A 21,839-nucleotide genomic window follows, 5' to 3' on the forward strand; every position below is an offset into this window, starting at 1 on the left:
TTGTTTAGCAAAATGATGTATTTACAAAACATCCCACAACTAACAATTAGATTAATCTGATGTTATGGTCCACACTAAACAAATATTTCAGCATCTTTCTAAAGAGCTTAAAAAAAATGACTGTGTTTCTGTGTGAACTGCTCAGGCTAGCTGGTTCGCCCTGCTTCCAGTCTTTATGCTAAGCCAGCCTTAGAGTGGAATCACTCTTCTCATCTAGCGTTTGGAGAGAACGCAAATAAGCATTGAACTATTCCTTTAATATCAAGATCTTTTCCTGAAATTGCTCTGATCAGCATGACAGATAAAACAACAGATAACTTGTTTTTCCTATAAATTAATTGCATCGAGCCACGTAAACAGCAGGCAGTGAGCTATAAGCACTCAGCTATTTGTGTATTTTTCATCCACTAATAACAGTGTTAGCAATGCAAGTGCAGATCAATTTGTGTTGGTCTGTTAAGTGGGAGTCTGGCTAAGAGCCTTAGTATCACTTAAAAACACACTAAACATAATGCAAATAAATTTGCACTGCCACTTTAAAACTATACGTAGTATTAGTATAATATTAGTATTATTATAGAACTATACTGAGTATTCAGAATCATGACCAGAAACCACATATTACGGTTGTGTTGTGTATGTTGTTAAATTTATTTTTTTTGTTGGAATTGTACTCGGGAAATTGTTTTCACAGGATATGTGTCGACAAACTACACTCCTTATTCCTGTTCAATGGATTCTCGTCTGTGTCTCTGTTTTCTTTAAAAATAAACCTGCAGTGATGTTTTAAGATTTGTAGTAGTATGGACCATACCCAAAAGCTTACGTTTATAGTATTTGAGGCGTAGCGTAATTATTTTTGCATGTTGCTTATTGATTCTGGAGGAAGGTCATTCTTTGACCCTTGGGTGGTTTTATTTTTAGTTCCTCCAGAGGTGTTTGACCTCTCCCAGAAACCCCCTCATCCCAGCTGCACAATGTATGTTAAAACGGTTGTGATCAGCAGATGTAACAGACATAGTATTTGGATGTGTCTGCTAGAGGGATACGGTTAGGAGAATATCAACCACCCCTGCAGTATACAGGGAGAATTATTGGGGGAGGGGGATGAAAGCTTTGACAACTGTCTGGGGGGATGATGTCATGCGTAGTAAGTCTGCATGTTTTCTGCACCAGTGAAAAAAGCAGAGCCCTAGAGGATACATCTGGAAGTTACCGAAAGTGGAATCTTACGCCGTCGAGCCGACGTGTTCAGTCAATGAATGAAGATGCATGAGGAGAGGAGCAGAGAGATGCTGGGACGGGAGGAAGGAGGGAAGGAGGGATAAAGATGAATGGAAAGAGGAAATAGTAGAGCGATGGATGATGTTCTTGAGGGAGAGAGGGATGGGAGAATGAGTTAGTAAATGGGTGGAGGAGAGGAGGCAGATTGACTTGTAAGCACAGACTTGATGTAGATGATTTTTGGCCATGTTAACAGTGTGGCTCTAGGGATGGCATTGTCTTAAATATCTCAGCAACTATTGGATAGACTGCCATTACATTTTTAACACACCTTCAGTTTCACCAGAATTAAACCTACTGACTTTGCTGATACCTTGACTTTTCCTTTTGCGCTGCCAGCAGGTTTTAACTTGTGAAATATCTCAATGATTGGCACGAAACTTTGTACAGACAATAATGGTCAACTATTGCATGGATTGGTGTGAAATTTGGTAAAGACATTCGTGATCCCCTCAGGAGGATTTTTAATTACTTCGGGGATCCCCTGCCTTTTCATTTAGCGCCATCATCAGGTCAAATCTTTATTTTGCCCAATACTTATTTGGTTTATGACCTGAAACTAATGACATTATCCTATAGTGTCGACTGTAGTTTGTTTTTAGTGATAATTAGCAAATGTTAGCATGCTAACACGCTAACCTAAGGTGGTGAACATGCAAAACATTACACCCTGCTAAACATCAGGAGCAAGTTTCACCAAATTTACAGCATTTAGGACTTCTTTGACTTGCAGCATGAGGTAATTTCCTCTCGCATTAAATTTCACACATAATTTAATAATTGCGGTGAGCCGCACTTCGCCACAGCTTGGTGTGTTTTCAGCATTTATTGGCATTTAGGTCATAGCACTGTAAAGTCTTAGAGAGCCTCTAGAAACGCTGCACACCCATAGTCTTTTGCTAATCATGCTGCAGCTTGTCTTATTTATCTCTTCCTGTGACATTAGCACTAAAACTCAACTTAACTTTGGCCTCTTTTGTTCCCCTGTGCATATGAAGACAGAAACACGCCTACATTCATGACCTCTTCTGTACACCCACATACTGCATATTTGCCAAGACGTAAGCAGCGACTGAGAAGACAAATGAGAAAATTAAGTAAACAGAGCAAAAACCCTGTCAGAAGTTCAGCTCGTGATAACCATCCCTGGAGTGATAAAAGAAGGAAAGTGGGGATACTGTTGGAGCACAACACAAGAAGAAATTTGCTGGGGGGAAAAAACAGTCAGTGGAGGATTATGGGAAAGTAGGGAGAGAAAGCTGAGAAAGAAGGGCAGTGGAGAAGGAAAACTGATAAAGATAAAAGAACAAAGGTGGAAATCTGGAAACATTTCAGTTTCCTAACCTTTTCATGCCCGCAGCCATGCCAGAATATGAAGCTTCTGTCCTTTGCCAGTAGTGTCTGTTGTTAAACACCAGCACGTGGAGCATGAAGGTCCAGGTCCCACCCAAAACTATTTTTGGCTTCATTCAATTTATGGGTCAGACACCAGTCTATCATAAAAACATGTATTATTTTAATCCGACTAACGTATCATTAACATTATCCAGGTTCTGAGCTAGTATAGATGTTTGCACACTTTAATATTAGAGGATTTGTTTTAACTGTCTGTCTTGGATCAACTTTTCCACTGACACGTGTTTCTAACGACAACTGATTAAGGCTAAGTTTCAGGGTTGCTTAATGGATTTGAAGATTGATGTTTGTTTGAGATGTTATATTTTGATATTCCAGGTGTTGTTTTTTTTTTTTTTTTTTTTTTTTTTTTTTTTTTTTGGGGTGGGTGGGGGGTTTTTTGGTTTTTTTTTTTTTTTTTTTTTTTTTTTGGGGGGGAAGGGTGTTTTTTTTTTTTTTGTGCTGGTATCACTTTTTTTTAGATATCAGACTTTGACTACTTGGTTTGATGTCATGCATTACTGTTAAATGCTGAAATGGAGTCGTTTTGGTTTGGGGAACTGTAGCCGAGAGGGCAGCAGGGTTTTATTGTTGGTTACTGTGGCTGACAGACTGCCAAGATCAATCAGGACCACTTGGAGCTTGACCAAAAACAGACTCACTGATCGCTCGTTGTAGTCTCAAGGGCCGTGATATTTGAGCCGATTTAGATTAGAAATTTCTGGTGAGCAAAATTGAGATTGTTCTAATGATAAACATGACATAAATGGACTGTGTTATATCTGCCAGTCCCATTTTTTTTCTGTTGAAGCAAAAGCCTACAGCCATGCTCACAGCTCTGTGGGGGCACTAAACACAAAGTACATCTGAGGTTGTGTCATTAGTTTGCAAGTATTTAGTTATAGTTTAGATTTTTACATCATAGTGGCGATAGAGGAAAAGTTAGGGGATTACCAAAATTCTCACAGTTCATCCTGAGCGGAACATGAATGAGTGTACCAAATAACATGGCTATCCATCCAATAGTTGTTGAGACATTTCACTAGAAGTCGAACATTGCCAACCTATTGGTGATGCTAGAGAAAAAGTTAGGGGATCACCAAAGTCTTAAGGATTTATTCTCTGGGGACCATTAATGTCTGTAAGAAGATTTCATACCAATCCATCCAATAGTTGTTTTTGATATTTCAGTCTGGACCAGTCCAAGTGGTGGACAGACCAACATAGTGCCATGCTGCTAGCATTGCTAAAAAACTTCTCCTGCTCTGCTCACCATGTGTAATAGAGCACAATATGAACCTTCCAGACAGTGATGGACAGCTTTATATAGTAATACCTCAGAGGCTCATGAGGCCATTTCCATCCAGTAAGGGAGAAGTCCGCTTATGGGTTTTCCAGGGCAGATGTTCGCCCAGCTCACAAAAATAGCCAGTTACATAACCCTGAGAGCCAGGAGACACCAAATACAGCAAAATGAGATTGGCATACACAAAAGACTGCCAACTGACAGAGGACGTTCCTGTGTAATGTACAGCTCAGGCCAGCGTGACTCTGGACTGTACTTGAGCTCAGTCTGTGATAAATGGTAAAGGCCTGGCTGGCCTGAAGCCATCTTAAATTAGCTAAATTAGCTGTATGTGTGTGTGTGTGTGCACCTGTGGATTTGAGGGGATGTCTATAATCAGGTTAATAGGAACAGGAAATGGAGCTTCTCTGAGAGATGAAGAGGGGCAACAGAGGAAGTACAGAAATGAGCGAGGGAGAAACAGGGGGGATTATATTTCTTGGCTGGAATTCCAGTATATGACTCTGTAGGTCTGGTTCTCTCTCTATGTCTTTGTCTATCTCTATTTACCAGAGGGGAACGTAAAAAGGCGAAATCTTGTATGATATATGGGATCAACATCTAAACATGACTGGCAGCATTATGTTTTCATATAATGTAAGATCTCTGTATATAAGAAAGCCGGGAGAGGGGCTGTTAACAGACCTGATTGCATGCAATTCATGCGTCAAAGCCTTCTTGAGTTATGGCCTACATACATGTACTGATCCTTGTTTGTTTTGCTCTCCCTATCTGTCTTCTACCAAGCATCTCCTGTCAACATGAGACAGGAGACTACACCACACGCTGTGAGGCTGATGAGAATGTCAGTGTTAGTTTTGCAATTATTTGGTCATAAACCAAAGTAGGCCTAACGCGCAAATTAATAATTTGACTTGATGATGGTGCAACTTGATGAAAAGTTAGGGGCTCATCAAAGTTATTAAAATTCATCCTGAGGGGAACGTGAATGTCTGCACAAAATGTTATAGCAATCCATCCAATAGTTGTTGACATAGTTCAGACTGGACCAAAGACTGACTGAACAACGGCATCCTTCAGCTGCACCACTAGCGTGGCTAAAAGGACTGTAATTACTTTGGTCGCACAATCCAGACTCCATATGGCAGCTCTCTATTGCCTTTGGGTCAGACACATTAGCTACAAAGCATGATCATCAAACAAATAGCTGCTTTTTAGTTGTGTCTTCATGTATGTGGTCTGTGTCTGCATGTTCTTTTTTTAATCCCACTCTTCGTCTGCTCCTGTGCTACACTCCCTCACAAGTCCGGGAATTGAATAAATTATACTGGAGGAATTCCCTGGCACTGTTGACATAAATAGTCTCATTGTAGTGCAGGCACAATGAGACATGGATGGATTTATATCGAGCCTCTGTGATATATACTCAGCTCAGTGACAGACGGACGCAGACTGTCCAGAGTGCAGAGAAGAAGCCATTGTCCTGCAGGTCAGACTGGACTCTGACCAAAGTACTTCACATTCATGTTTGAAATTCCTCCAGTGTTCTCCAAAATGACTCTGTCTGTGTGTGATATGGTTCACACAGTTCATCCCTCATATCTGTATACCATCTCACTATATTTTTGAAATCATTAAAATTATATAAATATTGTGGCTAAATTTCCCAAATGTCTATTTATTGAGTTATCTATTACTAGATCTGTTTATTTTTCATTTCCGGGTTGCATCTTAAATGTTTTATGAATATTTATTAAGAATGTTTGTCCATGCCGACCTTCAACTTAACAACATGGCTTTCTTATATGAGAAAATTAATTTACAAGTCTCTTATTTTAGGACTGGTTATTTATTTATTAATCCCCAGGGAGCAGTTCTTGATAACTTTATTCTGCTTGGTAACAGTCTCTGGCACTCTGTATAACCTTTTCTTTCCTTTTGTCCCTGCAGTGCTGCTGCCATGTGTGCTGTCCTTCAACGTGGACCAGAAAAATGGTTTGTCGTTCAGCGGTCCACTGGAGGACATGTTTGGCTACACTGTCCAGCAGTTTGAGAACAGCGAAGGGAAATGGTGAGTTTCATCAACGTGTATCATCTTTCACCGCTACACCATTTCCACCTCATGTTAAAGATGCTACTTGATGTTTGGAGGCACAAAGTGCGTTTCCATCCACCAGCTTTTATGTGCATTTCAATTTGCAATTACAAAAAAAAGGAAAATGATGCTGGAAATTCAAAAAAGTTGTGTCAATAAAAGCAAACTGCGACAAAGTGCAACGGTATAAGACTCTCACTTACCCTTGTCATAGGTATGTGACTACCACGTTTTCAAAATTGCTTCTATCATTTCAAGGTTTGAATTACGTCATCACGTTGCGCCCTTTTCTTCAGTGACGGTTTGATGGCAGCTTACTGGAGAATTAGCCCTCAACTCCTAATATTTTCATAATGGTAGTGGATGATTAATAATTTTCTGTGAATTTGGTTAAAATTTACATTACATTTGAATGTAAACTTGACTACAATGTGCAGATGAAGTCATCTTTTGTGTTGGTTTATAAACTGGTATCTCTGCTCTGGTGGTCCTCATAATTCTTCTCAGAAAATCTGCTAAGCATTGTTTAAGAGAGACCTAGCTCATTTTATTATACAGAGTTCAGTTTAATTCAAATCCTCAAAATAGCAAAAGTGAAAACCTTCAATTACCTGTAAAACTAAGTGAATGAGAGTGCACCAGCTGCTGCTGTAATGAGGCTCCTTGCTTTTACTACTCTTGCTGTTAACCGTAAACAGCCCACCAGAGTATCCACATACCAAGCCTGTAAATACACTGAAACCAAGCGTCCGTGGCTCCTTGCTAAACTGTCTGGGAGCCCATTTTTTAAAAACCTTGTTAAATGCTTTTAGAGTGTGGTTAATGGCTCCGTGTCTCTACATCTCTCCTTCAGTTACTCCAGTCTTTATTTCCCAGTTTGCTTCTCTCCAACCTGTTGAAACGCCCCTGCGGATTCTTTCACGCATAGCTGTACCTGATGCTGTTTTGCAGTAATGATCTTATCAAGCTCATATGAGATCAGTTACAATAATTCACTCGCCGCTAATCAGTGGAGCCAGCTGTGACTGGACCTTCACACTGTTCCCTGAAAACACATTAGCTCTGTTGCATCTCCAGATAGCACTATTTTGTTCCAGTTCATAGCAAAGTGTTAGCCAAAGAAGTCCGACAGATAAGGGCCTGATTTAAAATGTTGAACCTGAGAAACAACATGGGCAGGCAGAGATCTGAGGAGTGAACGCGAACAGATGAAGGAAAGAAAATAAGGAGTAAAACAATGCTGGACAAAGTTTTAAGGAAATGAGGAGGAAGGGCAATACAATTAGAGATGTTATGTAGCCCTCAGTGTGTCCATGTGGGAGAATATCATGGAGGATAAATTTGGCGATCCTGAGGTGATTTAACACACTAGTTGCCACAACTGGGAGGTGATTGATTAGTATCAGATGTCTCCTCCAGACCCCCACCCTTAAGATCTTCGGTGCCCCTCAGCAGTGTTGAAAGCTGGATCAGCTGCACAGAAAACGCTCGGTTACGTTGTAACCTTGGTTCTCTGAGTGAAGAGACTATCTCTCCACCCATACATATGGAATATGTAACAGTGGAGAGATAGTCTCGATACAATAGAGAACAAGTGTTGCATGTGGCAGAGACAGTTCACTCCACTCTAGTTTCTAATACAGTAACCTTTCTCACAAGACCGCTGGCGTAGATATCAGCAAATTGTTGTTGAGTCAAATAACTATGCTGCCAAAAAATCTCTTTCTACAAACAAATTAGTGCTAATTAGCAAATGTTAGCATGCAAACAAGAAAATTGTTGCTTGTTTATGTAGAAATGTCATATCAAACAAACAACATCTGCCAATGGGGTAACCAGAAATGACCTTTGATGAGATTTCTTTATTTCCTTTCACTTTCTGTTCTTAAAGACTTAGATAGATAGACAGTTACTTTCTTTTCTTTTTTGGTAAGAGTTAGATGGGAAGATTGATAACACTGATGTTGTCGCTAGATTAAAAGTATCACCAAAGTCTTTAGGATTAATCCTAATCACCATGAATGTCTGCACAAAACTTCATGCCAATCCATCAAATATTTGTTGAGATACTTCATTCTGGACTAAAGTGGTGGACCGACCAACCAAAATTGCTATCCATAGAGCCACACTGCTTGTATGGCTAAAAATCAAGACCATTAACATTGAAACAAGTTTAATAATCTGATGAAAATTGTGCCTGACATGGTTATTTAGCTTGGATAAGAAACAGAAGATTTAAATGAGATATTATGACTTTCTTGAGCTGTAAAGACATTAAACTGACACATCTGAGAAACAATCTGTAGTCATTGATTCAAACATCATTTTCAGATGAATTGAAAGAATAAGTGTTTCCTCCTGTTGAGTATCCATGATAAATGAGTCAATAATGTTGTGGTGTTTCTCACAGACAGCTGACAGTGGACCGGGCAGAGAGTGTGTTGTTCCACTTTGTGTCTCGCTTCAGATGACCAGGGCCCATTAGAGTTCAGGAATGTTAATAAGCCTGAGTATTCAGAGGAAGGCAGATGACCGACTCTTTTTAGTTTACTGACGGAGCAACATGATGTTATAAAACTCACACATCAACATGTGCATATAACGTAACACAGGCAGGCATGCAGTTGTACATACTGAACATACATGATTAGTACAGACCAGATACTCACACAAACTGTACAATGTACAATAACACTGCACCAATCTGCAAACATCTGCAACATATCATGCATTAGTATGTAATGAGGTGAATTATGTTTTTAGTTTTTTTTAATTAAGCTATTTCAGTTTCATACCATAGTTTCAGGCTGATCATATAATAATATGACGCCACAGATTAGCCAATTATAATAAACTCTAACAGCTTTATCAGCCAATCTGAACCTGCTGTTTATGTTTCATTTAACTATGTAAGTATAATTAAGGTAAATCTAGAGTCACCGCTTCCACCCGGCCAACGCTTAATTTCTGCAATAACATTTGAATTGTGCTCATTATCACAATTGTAAAAAGTGTGATGCTGGTGTGTGGTTGTTGGCAGGATTTCTAACCAACCAATCCCAACGGTTCTTTATTTATTCAGGGTTTTGATTGGATCGCCGCTGTCGGGCCAGCCAGCTAAACGGACAGGAGACGTCTACAAGTGTCCTGTGGGGATGGGGGACAACACATGTGTCAAACTGGAGTTGCCTAGTAAGAATAATCTTTGTGTATGTGTGTGTGTGTGTGTGTGTGTGTGTGTGTGTGTGTGTGTGTGTGTGTGTGTGTGTGTGTGTGTGTGTGTGTGTGTGTGTGTGTGTGTGTGTGTGTGTGTGCTGAAACGAATAGTCAATTGATTCATGAATTGATTAAAATGTCAAATGTTTTCTGGCTCCAGCTTCTCAAATGTGATGAATTTGCTGCTTTTCTCAGTTTTATCTTAATATTAATCTTTAATATCTTTGGGTTTTGAACTGTTTGTCGGACAAAACAAGACATTTGAGGACGTCCTCTTAGACCTTAACTGAGAAAATAATTGGGAGATTCTGTGACTATATTGTGTGTAATTGTAATTCTGTGTGTTTAAATCTACTGCATATCTGACTGGGTCTTGTGGGGAGGAAGTGAGGCCCATCAGAACAGGAAGACAGTAAATAAACAATGTTTTAATGTTTCATCCTTCCAATTATATCTTAATTAAACAGATAAACACAACTTAGCTCCCGGTCAGCAGCCTGCAAAGCCTATGTGTCAACACTGGAGGACTGAGAGCCAGTGTGTACAGTAGATCTGCACACCAACTCTCAGAGTTGTGCAGTATTTGTTTTTATCTTGAATGAGTTATGCAGGCAAGGTCTAAATCTCAAAAAGTACAGTTTAGTCTGGAAAACATCCACTGGGAATTGATTGAGGCTGGCAGCCGGAGCCAGGCAACTGGGAGTGGTTTACATGACGGCACCAACAAAAGTGCTGTTTTTTTATTTAAAGTGAAACTTAGACTTAGTTTTTACCTTGGACAAAGACAGCCCAGATGGAAGGGTTCATCATATTGATGTGTCACTGAAGAAAAGGGCTTGTCAGTCCAATCGTGTAAGTCTGATTCCTGCAGAGTCATTTCAGTCTATGCCCACTGACGACGCCCTAGTCTGTCTCCATAACTAGGTTTGCATTATTTCAGCACAGGAGAGAGATATGCCAAACCATAATGAGCAAAGAAATTTGTGTGGTTTTTATGTTGTTATTCTTAATCACAGTTCCGTCCGACCAATAAAATTGAAAGGTGGTTATGCCAGGGCAATTATGTGTTATGAAATAATGGCAGGAGACTCCCAACAGCCGCCATTTGTCGAGATGTCTGCTAAACAGTACTGCAATATGTTCACATTCTGTTTGGAAAATTGAACCCATATGGCAAACAATAAATGTAAATGTAAACTGTTGGCTGAATACAATTGCAAATTCAGGCTGCAGTCTTTCAGGCTACAGAACTACTCAGCAGTGATGACTGTCTTAATATACTGATCTTAGAATTGTGAAATATCACATAAAAATATAAAACACACAAAACAATATTTTTATGCAGTAAACATTTTTTTTGTATTAGTGTGTATGTAACTGAAATGCTGCATTTATATTTTCTTTGTCTATACTGTACTAAGTAAAAGTAGCAATGCCAAGTAAACGCCCTGCAGTCATCATTTTACTCGAGTAAAAAGGACAAAAGTATTAGCATCAAAATATACTTAAAGTACCAAAAGTAAAAGTTCTCAGTACTCATTATGCAGAATGGCCCATTTAAGAATAATGCACATTATTAATAGATTATAAGTATTGATGCATTGATGTGATAATCACTTTCATGTTGCAGCTCGTAAAGGTGGAGCTGATATGATTCATTTAAATCCTGTTAGCGGATAGCTTGTGAATTCCCCCCAGAGATCAATAATAGCCTCTTTCCGACCGGAGGGATTTTTGCAGTTCCTAGAACATAATGTTCCTAGAACCCTTTTTTTCTCGTGTTCCGACTGGACCAATTTGGGGATTATTAAGTTCCTCTGGCCACAGTTCCTGTAACTCTTTCAGCTCCTACTTCAGGGCACGGTCTTTTTCCTTTTCCCCTTTCCCACATAGGAACTCTTAGTGACCTAGCAACGTCTGAAACACATAAAGTAGGCTACATATTCTTCACTGTCTGTTGCAATTCGCCTACGTATGCTAACTCATAAGACAAACATCACACATTCAACCAGCTAATTGTTAATGTTAGTTAAACTTACCCGTTGTTTTGTTTGCCTGTTGCGCTCTGCTCTTCTATCTTCTTCCATCATATTAATTAGGATCATATTACGCTGGAGCCTTCGTCTTCTGTGTTTCTCTGTTAAGTACTCCAGCCTAGTCTTTAAACGTCGCTGTTCGAACTTCGTTATGAGGATCCCGGCAAGGCACAAAAGGGACATTCCGAGGCCTCTTCCATGCTGGTTTGTTGTATGTGGCACTACTGTGGCTGCGGCGTCACTGCCTTACCCCTCCTACCAGTTCCTATGGCCACTTGGCCAGTGCAAATGCAAATGGCAAAACCGGTTTTGGGGGAGAGTAGTTGGTAGAACTGTTTAGAAGTGGACTGTTCCTATAACTACATTCCTGTAACTACTTGGTCAGAAAGAGGCTATAGTCTCATCTCATCTTAACCTGTAATAATACATCATCATTTATTTGTTGATTCTATTTTATGTCATTATCTGAATCTGCAAAGATACTTAAGTAATTAATGAATGTAGCGGAGTAAAAAGTACAATATTTCCCTCCGAACTGAAGAAATTTAGAATAGTACAGTATAAAGTCACAGAAAATGGAAAATACTTGGAAAATACAAGTACCCTTAAACATTTGAGTACATGTACATCTTAGTCACTTTGCACCACTGGCAATTTCTAGCCACCACCTAATATTGATATATTTTAGCAAAAGCCACGATAGCATTTGACCTGCAGCTTTCTTTGATTTTCAAGAGGTCATTCCAGACCAGGGAGGGATTGTGTGATGAGTCTGATTTGTTCTGATAGCTATCTGGGGTTCACAGTTCACTGAGGACAACGCGTGTATTCTCCTCTGCAGCTCCACAAAGCTGCTTTCAGTCCCACGTGGACGAATCATGAGGTGCACGATCTTAGTCCATGTCACTCATTGTATCAGATACAGTAGTTAAGAAACAAGGAAATGTTACTTACAAACCACCTTATGTTCACATCAAAGTTTACTGCGTGCGCTTGAGGGGGATGTTTAATGTGCATCTAAAAAACATGTGTTAGAGTAATAAAAAGAGCTTTTAATTCTGTGTTCTCCTGTTTAGTATTTTCTTGTTAGCATGAAGACAGGAAATAGAGGAGGGATATAAGGAGATAACAGGAATCTCTACCCTATTTCTCTGTAGTTCATTGTTGTTTTACTGTTTGTTTATTTTTGTAAAAATATTTAGCTAAAAGTTTATTGTTATTCTTATACTGTATTTTTTCTATCTTTGATGCTAAAATATGCTGCTGCAAATCTAATTTCCTTGCGGGAGTCATCCCAAAGGGATCAATAAAGAGAAGTCTAAGTCTGTATTCACACAGAGATGAAGAATAGGGCTAAACTTGAGTTATTAAAGGTCATTACGCCACACTATTAACTACTAACAGTTCTGTTGCATGTCACTTCCAACGAGAGCACATGCCTGGCTGCTAATGAGCAGTGGTGGAATGTAACTAAGTACATTTACTTAAGTACTTTATTTAGTACTTAAATTTGAGGTACTTGAGTCTTTTCTTTTCATGCCATGTTCTACTTCTACTCCATTACAACATTTTAACATTTTCAATGCAGGACCTTTATTTGTAACAGAGTATATTTTACAGTGTGGTATAAGTACTTTTACTTAAGTAAAGAATCTGAATACTTCTTCCACCACTACTAATGAGAATCAAAAATGGTTAAGATTGGTAAAGAGCTTGATTCAAACTTGAAATGGCATGTGAATGAGTTTGACTATGTGGGAAAGAAAAGTAAAGCATATCCAAAGCATTAGCAAGTTGAAGCGTTTGTCATAAATGCTAATTTTAGCCACATGTTATGATTGCGTAATGATTTTAATCTTCTATTTCTTCTTCACCACAACTTGGATGTTTGTCAACAAAACATTTTGTGTTGTGCTCTGCATTTTTTATTAATTGCCATAAGCTAAATACAGAAGTAAAGTAATCAAACAGACATGCTATATTTAACCACATGTCAGTGGCTATTACATCTTCAGAGGGTAGATGGAAGTAAGGAAGAAGGGTGAGTGGCTCTCTTCCTTTGGGAAAAAAAAAAAAAAAAATTTTTATTATTTTTTTTTTTTTTTTTTTTTTTTTTTTTTTTTTTTTTTTTTTTTTTTTTTTTTTTTTTTTCTATTTTATTAGAAACACAACAGTTCCCAACTTGCATGAAGTCAAGGAGAACATGACCATGGGAACCACGCTGGTGACCAATCCCAACGGAGGATTTCTGGTAAGGGGGAAGATGCTCTTTATAGTAAATGAAAGTGCTCTATCCTATATTTCACACACAAAAGTAGGACTGAACTTTGCATATTTTCTTCAAGAAACTGGTCAGCAAGTATATATTCACTAGCCCTTAGACCTTAGGTCTCTATGGAAACAGTGGACTTGACCCTCCCATGTTTCTCAGTGAGGCTTCATGGTCTGGGAATCAACTGTTTAAGTGCTGAAATGTACAGTATGTACTGTACAGTATGAGTATGTAGGAGGTGGCGACACCAATTCCATTTTATGCTACGAATGAGATTAGCAGGGTGTGAAAATGACAAAATTGACTAGTCGTCAATACATATATATTTATGCAACTTGTCATTAGGTCCAAGCAAATATAATGTTGGACTGCGAGGGCAGATCCTGCACAGCTGCAACTAACTGGGGATTTTCACAGAATAAAGGGCCGACCCTTTAACCCTGTTTTAACACTTAAAGTGGTAAATATGAGTGCTCATGTTTCTCTTGCCTGTGTTTTTATGCTGTAATTCAACACCCATCAGAGTTTATCCAAAACTTGGCAATTTGAACACATCAAAAGTCCCAGCTAACAGGATAAAGTAGTAGCCTACTTGTTTTAAGACTTTTATTTTGATGGCTAGATGGATTACATCATCTGATTTCTTTCAAATGACATTCCCATTAGCCACAGTTTTTAATTTGGGTTTGTTGCTATATAACATGTTAGCGTTGTCATTGTGTGTGTGTCAGCCTTTAGCCTAAAACACATCTGGGCTAAAGTAGCCTACAGCATCACAGAGCTGCTAGCATGGCAATAGACTCTTAGTCGTGTTCTTGTACAACTCCAGTATTCCTCAAAGTGAGGAAAGCACTGAGGTTGTGGAGCATGCAGGGACATCTAAGGAAATGAAATATTAATATATGTTATTTAGTTTTCCAGTTATTGTTGGTAATTTTAAAGCCCTACTTCCTTGCAGGCTCAATTTCTCTGATTCCCTCTTCTCTTTTTCTCTCTGGAGAAGTACAGTTTGAAGGGATCTATGGTGGTTTTTAATAGTCTCTGTGTAATCCTCAGTTTGAGTAGTTCTTTCCTCTTGGTTTCTGTCCTCAGTAGTGCTGAACCTCCTCTCACCCATGACCACATACTGGTGGAAAGCTAACCAGTCATAGCCTGGAAGTTTCTCAGGCAACTAGAGTCTCAGTTTGTTTGTACGTGTGTGTGTCCTGTCTCCACAGGCCTGTGGTCCTCAGTACGGCTACATGTGCGGCCAGCAGCAGTACATCTCAGGAGTTTGTGCAAACGTCAGCGATTCCTTCCAGATCCTCAACTCTGTGGCACCGGCCGTGCAAGGTACGCAGCCTGATGAAACAAGTAACAGCACTTTTACTGAGGACGTGACGGCATCTGCGCAAATTGCCTGTTACGAATAAGAGATTCTAATCTACTCCTCATAGTAGTACCACCCAAGACCCTGACATCAAACTCACCCTCCCTCAGCACAGAGGGAGATTAAAGCATTCTTCTTAATGTAAACTTGTCTGTGACCCCCATCCCTCTCTAGACCGGCCCAGCCCAGTCCTTCTGCCGCATTGTATGCCCAAGTTAGGAGACAGTTTACTGGGCCTGCACTCCGTTTTCCAGGAAGAAAACAGCCTAGAAAGAACCGGAGAGTAAACTAAAGTCTACAGTCATTTTTTTCTTTCTCTGATTCTTCCAGTGTAACTTTCTCTGCCATTACTTTAACAGAAACAAACTCATATGCAGAGTGATCATATTGTGCTGCAAAAAAAAGAAGATGTCCCAGGTTTTAAACGTACTGAATTAAAGTAAGAACTGACAGATTATAAGAGATTGTTCAGCCTTTAGTGACTTAAAAAACCTAAAATTATCCAATAATTAAATAAAAAGGAAACAGATGAGGGTAAAACACAACAAACAATTTGGTTTTTACATTAAATTTCCTATTCTACTAATAATCTTGCAACCCCCTAAGATTTAACCTCCTAACCCCTCATGGTGGTCCTGACCCCCGGGTTGGGAACCGCTGCTCTACATTATTACATTTTGATTGGGAGCTACTGTTGTGTATCTGCTGTGGGCACAGATAAACAGTAAGGGGACTGGATGTGTTGCGTCATCTAATTTCTTTCTTTGGAGTGAAATCAGCAATTTTACAGAGACCAGCCGACTATCTTTGGAAAAGTTTGAAGATAAAAACGTAAAATAAGATAATGCCAATCTCCTGTAACTGCATGTACTGAAATCCAAAACCAAACTTACCATAACATTAACAACATTTCTGGCTTTGTTCCAGAGTGTGCAAAGGAGTTGGACATTGTCATAGTTCTGGATGGATCTAACAGTATCTACCCCTGGACCAGTATAATCGATTTTCTGCGACGTTTCATAGAGAAAATTGTAATCGGACCTAAACTCTCACAGGTCAGTTGCATGAATTCAGCATTAATAAATGATTTTCGAGGATTTTTAAAAGAATTGTAATGTTTCCTGTTGAAAAAACTCTTTTTGTCTTAAACATATGGTTTACTCAGGTTGTGGAATCAAACATGAATGGATAAATAGTTATATAATGTTAGACTGACAGAAAAAGAATGAATGAAGAAATACACTATTTTCTGCCAACTAAGTTTTTCATATTATATTATAGTTGATGACTTAAGTGGCTTCCATTATGGAATTTTCAAACCTGGTGCCAACAATGAAAATAACTGTAATATGACCTTCATAAAGCATATTTTATGAAATAAAGCCTTTTTAGTCTTTAAAGTAATTTTAGCCTTTGCCTTAGTAAGTTATACCTTGAGTTTATTTCCGTCCACTTGGATCCTTCTTCGAATGGGTGGTTAGTTTTTTATTATGGTTACATTGATCTGGCCTGGAGCTTTTGGAGTTTTCCAGAGGGAAACACTGGAAAGTCTTCTCACTCCAGAGCCCCGTGGTTGTAAGTCACATCTTCCATGGCTACTGAAGTCCTGTGCCTTCTGTATAAAGAACATTGTGTCATATCAACCCCACCAGACCCAACCACATCCTCAGCAGACTGTCTGGGAGGGGAAGCAGAGAAGAGACGAACATAGGAGGAGTGAAAAGGAAAAATAATTTGTAATGTAGCATAACGTTTATGAGAATGTGTGTGTTTTCCAGGTGGGGATAGTGTCCTATGGTGAGACTGTGACTCACCGTGTCAACCTGAGCCAGTTTGACAACACTCAAAATCTTCTGAAATTCGTTGATGAACTTCCTCAGCAGACCGGCTTCAAGACCATGACTTTCCTGGGCATTGATACTGCCAGGTACTCAACATTAACCCCTAACCCCCTCATGTGGGTGAGCCTGGCAGAGCCGGGCCCACCGCTTTTGATTAAGGCATTATGGTCTGGCAAGGTTTAACCTATTTTATACAGTCTATGGGTTTAACAGGCATTTGAATGGAACCATGTCATTTCCAGTTGGCTGAACAAAGGACACAGACAGTCTCCTTAACTTAGACATCAATATGAAGCCTTCCTATTGATCAAACACGTCGTTCAGTATGCTGTCATTGGTCAGATTGCTCCTAAACTATCCAGCAGAAGTTCCCTGATTGGTCCAACATGTATCTGGTCAGGCATAGTGGATGTTTTCCAAACTGAAATCCTAAATCGAAAGCTGAGCTTAAAGGGGAACTCCATCGATTTTGCACATCAAAGTCTGTTTACAGGTGTTGGGGAGTACCACTGCATATGTGATAAATGTTATAAAGCCTTTTGTGGCTCCAGAGAGAGCACTTCTCTGCTTAAGGCTCGAGGTTCGAGGCTACATTAGCCACTACTAGCATAACACACCCAAATCTCTGACCAAATCTCGAGTTGCATTGAGGGTAATACAGGCACCAGTTTTGGACAAGGAAGAAGAATGAGTAGAATAAAAAAGACCTCTCACCAGTCTCATGAAAGTAAAATCCCCCAAATAAGCTATATTTAAGGCAGTTTCAGGTGCTCCAGAAGTTGTGTTGTTTAGACTTTTTTTTTTCAAAATTTTGTACAAATCAGGAGGGAGGCCTTCATGCCGGAGCGTGGTGCACGACCTGGGGTGAAGAAAGTCATGGTGATTGTGACTGACGGAGAGTCACATGACTTCCATAATCTGGACAAGGTCATCGGAGACTGTAAAGATGATGACATCGAGAGGTTTGGCATTGCTGTGGGTACAAACTGTTTTCACAGATTATGTTACTTATTGTAATTACTATATTATGTACGTGCTGTGTTTTCTGATCTTAGGAGGAAGTGAAGATTTTGCGTTTACTGTTAACGATGAATCCAGAACCCCTTTATTCATGAAAAGGGTAGCTGGACTATGCAGGCTTCAGAAATTATAGTGTCAAAACACTAATTTCATTTGAAGTGTATTAAACATGTTGCATCATTGTAGTCAACCAGCCAGTAAATCAGTAAGAATTTCATAATTTAGTGAAATAACAAGATGTATTAAGGTAAAGATCAGATAAATCAAGGGGAGGTTTTTCTGAACAGTTTCTTTGTTTAACCGTCATTTAAATTAGCTAGTCAGTCATTCCGTCATACCTTTTAAGCCCTGATGTTATTAACATTGTTTATTCATTTTTCAGGTTTTGGGAGACTACAATCGTCAGAACAAAAGTGCGGAAGAAGTGCAAAAGTTTATCAAGGAGATTGCGGCCATCTCCAGTGAGCCGCTAAATGACCACTTCTTTAACGTGTCAGATGAGGTGGCCTTGTTGACCATTGTGGATGCTTTGGGAAGCAAGATTTTTGCCTTGGAAGGTGAATATTGTCCCTGTAAAGACACATACCTGTACAACATGTTCACCTTACTCAGTACTCATAAAAGGAATTTTTTGTCAATTTCGGAAATACATCAATCCACTTTCTTGCAGAGAGTTAGATTAGCAGGTCAATACCAATTAATGGTAAATTCAATGTATGTATGTATTCAATGTATTTTTAAAACAAGCATCCCATAAGTAACAATGAAATTAATCTGCGCCTATAAACCACATGAAAAAATAAAACACTATCTTTTGAATGACTTAAGTATAGGGAGTTCTTTTTTAAGAAGAATGATGCCACTCTCATGTCTGTACGTGAAGTATGGAGCTAGCATGAGGCACGATTATGTGTAATTTTTTCATTTTTCATACTCATTAAAGTAAGTTTCATAATTACCGTCCTCATTTGAGAGTGGTATCAATCTTTTTTTTTAATCTCACTCTCTGCAAGAAAGGGTTACAATTACGAATAAGGATATTCCCCAAAATGTCACACTATTCCTTTAAAGAGATCAGTGTTTTATTTTCTTGACAATTACTCCCTTGATTAAACAATTAATCAGTAATTTTACAATTAGATACTTAACAACATTTAATTACATTATGTGCTATTTATTTTTATATAAAAGTTTTTAAAATGAACTTCTCCTTCCTCAGCTACAACCGGCAATTTCACCTCCTCCTTCGGGATGGAGATGTCCCAAGCTGGGTTTAGTGCACATACTTCTAAAGTAAGTCTAAGTCCAATTATTTACTGTATGTCAGATGAATACACAAATACCAGATAAGTCAAAGTTAGTGACTTACTGTAAAATCACTGAACTAGACCGAATGAAAGAAGAGTACATGGTATCTTTAGATCACGGCAAAGTTTAGATGTCTGTAGGCGTTTAGTTTAAAAAGGGAGTGTTTATTTTATGTGCTTGCGTGCAAGTGTATGTGTTGGCATGGATGTTAGTTCAACTAATGAACTTGTCCAGACACAATGCCACAGTGTTATGTGTGTTATCTCTGGTGCATCTTCAACCCTTTGGTGATTCACCTCGGTCAGTAGAAGTTTCCAGACACAGGCTCTCTCTGTCCTCACACTGCTGCAGACTTCAGACTGATGAGGGAGGTTGAATGAATCAGATGTTTGTTCATTACTGTAAGAACAACATGGTCTGGAGTTAATTCGTAGGTATTTCCTACGTCTATTTAAAAACGTACTCACTTCTCCTCTTCCTGCTCCTGACTCACGTTTATCACCTACTCAATCACTGCGTACACTATCTCTGAGGATGTAGTGGCTCATTCAACTTAATACAACCAAACTGAGTTGTCCAACTGTGTGTTAAACAAGTGAGGCCTCGCTTTAAGGGGTCAGTAGCGGAATGAGTCCTTTGACGCAGTTCATTGTGAATACTGATGCATGTAATGTCCTGTGTGACCCCTCCCCTTCCTATTAGATCATTCTGTTTCCTGTAGACAAAAAAAAAAGGATTGATTGGCGTAAAAATGTTTTTTTGTGCTTTGTGTTCTCTTCTACTATATTTTATTTTATCCAGGTTATTGACTTGTGTCTCTATTGTTAACAGGTTATACCCAGTGCTGCAAGTCATGATTCTTACATCATTGATTGAGCTGTCAATTGTTTATTTTAAATGAATGAGTTATTTAAAAAATATCTGAAAATGCAATTTCCCAGGCCCCAACATGATATTTTTTTGTACCCTATTACTTGTTTACTTCTTTAATTCCTAATGATTTGAATGAATGTACTTTTTACTCCACTACATTTATTTGACAGCTTTAGTTACTTTGCAGGTTCAGATTTTAGATACAAATGTATGTTTAATAAATAAAATATAAATTTGTACAGATTACTTAAAAAACATGTAAAGTATTTAAAATGATCTCCATTTCAACCAGCTACAAAAGTTTGTATACAGAACTTTTACATGTAATGGAGTATTTTTACATTGTGTTTAATTACTACTAAGGATCTGAGTACTTCTTCCTCCACTGTTTTGGGATCACAGTAAAGATGGCAACATTATTTTATTTTTATTTTCACTAACTAACTAATTCTTCTAATCTAATATCCAACTGTTCCTGATATCAGCTCTGTTGTCTCTCGTAGGAAGGTGTGTTACTGGGAGCAGTGGGAGCGTATGACTGGAATGGGACAGTAGTCATGCATACTGCTGGAGGAATAATCACTCCAGGGAAGACCCAGTTCTACGACCCAAAGACTGAGGCCGGGTACGAAGGACTTGCTGGGTACCTCGGTGAGTTGACTCGTAATGTGTTTAAGGTCCTGAAAACATATTTTTCTCAATCAACTTCTTACTTTGAGTGATGGGCTCCTACATGAACCATGGATGTATAGATGGTGCGTGACTGCATATGTATATTCATGTTTTTGTTCGGGTTAGCCCCGCCCATGTGTCCCCTGCAAAAATACAAAAACATACACCAATACAGACTTTATGCGTGTATGAACAACTCTATCCGAGCGGGGAGTTTTGTGTTAAACCGAAAGAGAAAGAGATAAACTAGATTTTTTCAGAGATTAGGTTACATTTTTACAGCTGCAGAATAAATATAGAGTTTCTGTTGCAAGGAGGAGAAAGATATGTAATTTATCTAACTGCGACAGCAGATGCCTCCCAATCTTTGTCACATAAATAATATACACAGGCCTTTGTCTCCATCCTGCTGCCTTTTATGGCTCGTAGAGCAACCACAGCATCTCGATATCAAGTTATTTAATCAACATGTCATTAGAAAGAGCACTGGTGGGTCCAGGCTTGCGTACTGTAAACTCAGCTGTTGGCACATGCTCATACCTAATGGTCTGACTGCAGTCTTTGCATACGTAGCCTTTGTGTGCTTGTCTGTGAGTGAGTGAGTGTGTTTGTGTGTGTTCCTGCCAGTTTCTAGTGTGTTTTATAGTTTCCTCCACACAGTGAGATGTAAACAGCTGGCTGAAGAAGCATTTAAAAATATCCTTCGAAGAGAGTGTGTTTTTCTCATGACGTGCATATCATGTAAGACACATCCCTGATGATGCCTGTTTATCTATGCATTGAATGTGCTTGTGTATGCACATATATCTGCAGGCTATGATGTCCAGTCAGCATCCACCCCTGATGGAGTGCTGTACATCACAGGTGCACCGCGTTACAACCACACAGGCCGGGTTGTTATCTATCGTCTAAATAAAACGAACAACATTGTCGTTTCACAGATACTGAAAGGAGAACAGGTGAGCCTATTTCAGTTTGATGTCTGGGCTAGCCTCCATTTCTCAGTTTATTTTTGCCGGGAAGGCATTTTTTTCATTAATCTCTCGTCAATCGGACTCAAGATAAGATAAGATAAGAAAAGACTGTATTGATCCCTGTGGGAAAATAACCGTTATAGGCTAAAAGGTAAGAAAAACGTTGGTGGCCCTGAGG

General features: G+C 39.0%; 1 protein-coding gene across 2 annotated transcripts in view; it reads left to right on the forward strand.

Moving 5' to 3' along the window:
- Positions 1-21,839, forward strand: part of itga1 (integrin, alpha 1) — a 50,087-nt gene that overhangs the window by 13,773 nt on the left and 14,475 nt on the right. Inside the window, exons 2-12 of one of the 2 annotated variants that reach the window (XM_039779417.1) lie at positions 5,936-6,056; positions 9,163-9,297; positions 13,496-13,583; positions 14,822-14,936; positions 15,901-16,028; positions 16,752-16,900; positions 17,639-17,789; positions 18,217-18,391; positions 19,054-19,127; positions 20,519-20,666; positions 21,501-21,646. In XM_039779417.1, coding sequence (XP_039635351.1) covers positions 5,936-6,056; positions 9,163-9,297; positions 13,496-13,583; positions 14,822-14,936; positions 15,901-16,028; positions 16,752-16,900; positions 17,639-17,789; positions 18,217-18,391; positions 19,054-19,127; positions 20,519-20,666; positions 21,501-21,646 — 1,430 coding nt within the window. The remainder of the gene's footprint in view (positions 1-5,935; positions 6,057-9,162; positions 9,298-13,495; positions 13,584-14,821; positions 14,937-15,900; positions 16,029-16,751; positions 16,901-17,638; positions 17,790-18,216; positions 18,392-19,053; positions 19,128-20,518; positions 20,667-21,500; positions 21,647-21,839) is intronic. The other variant, XM_039779416.1, reaches the window with a different exon arrangement.

This window comes from Perca fluviatilis, chromosome 17, assembly GCF_010015445.1.
Source record: "Perca fluviatilis chromosome 17, GENO_Pfluv_1.0, whole genome shotgun sequence".
Classification (NCBI taxonomy): Eukaryota; Metazoa; Chordata; class Actinopteri; order Perciformes; family Percidae; genus Perca; species Perca fluviatilis.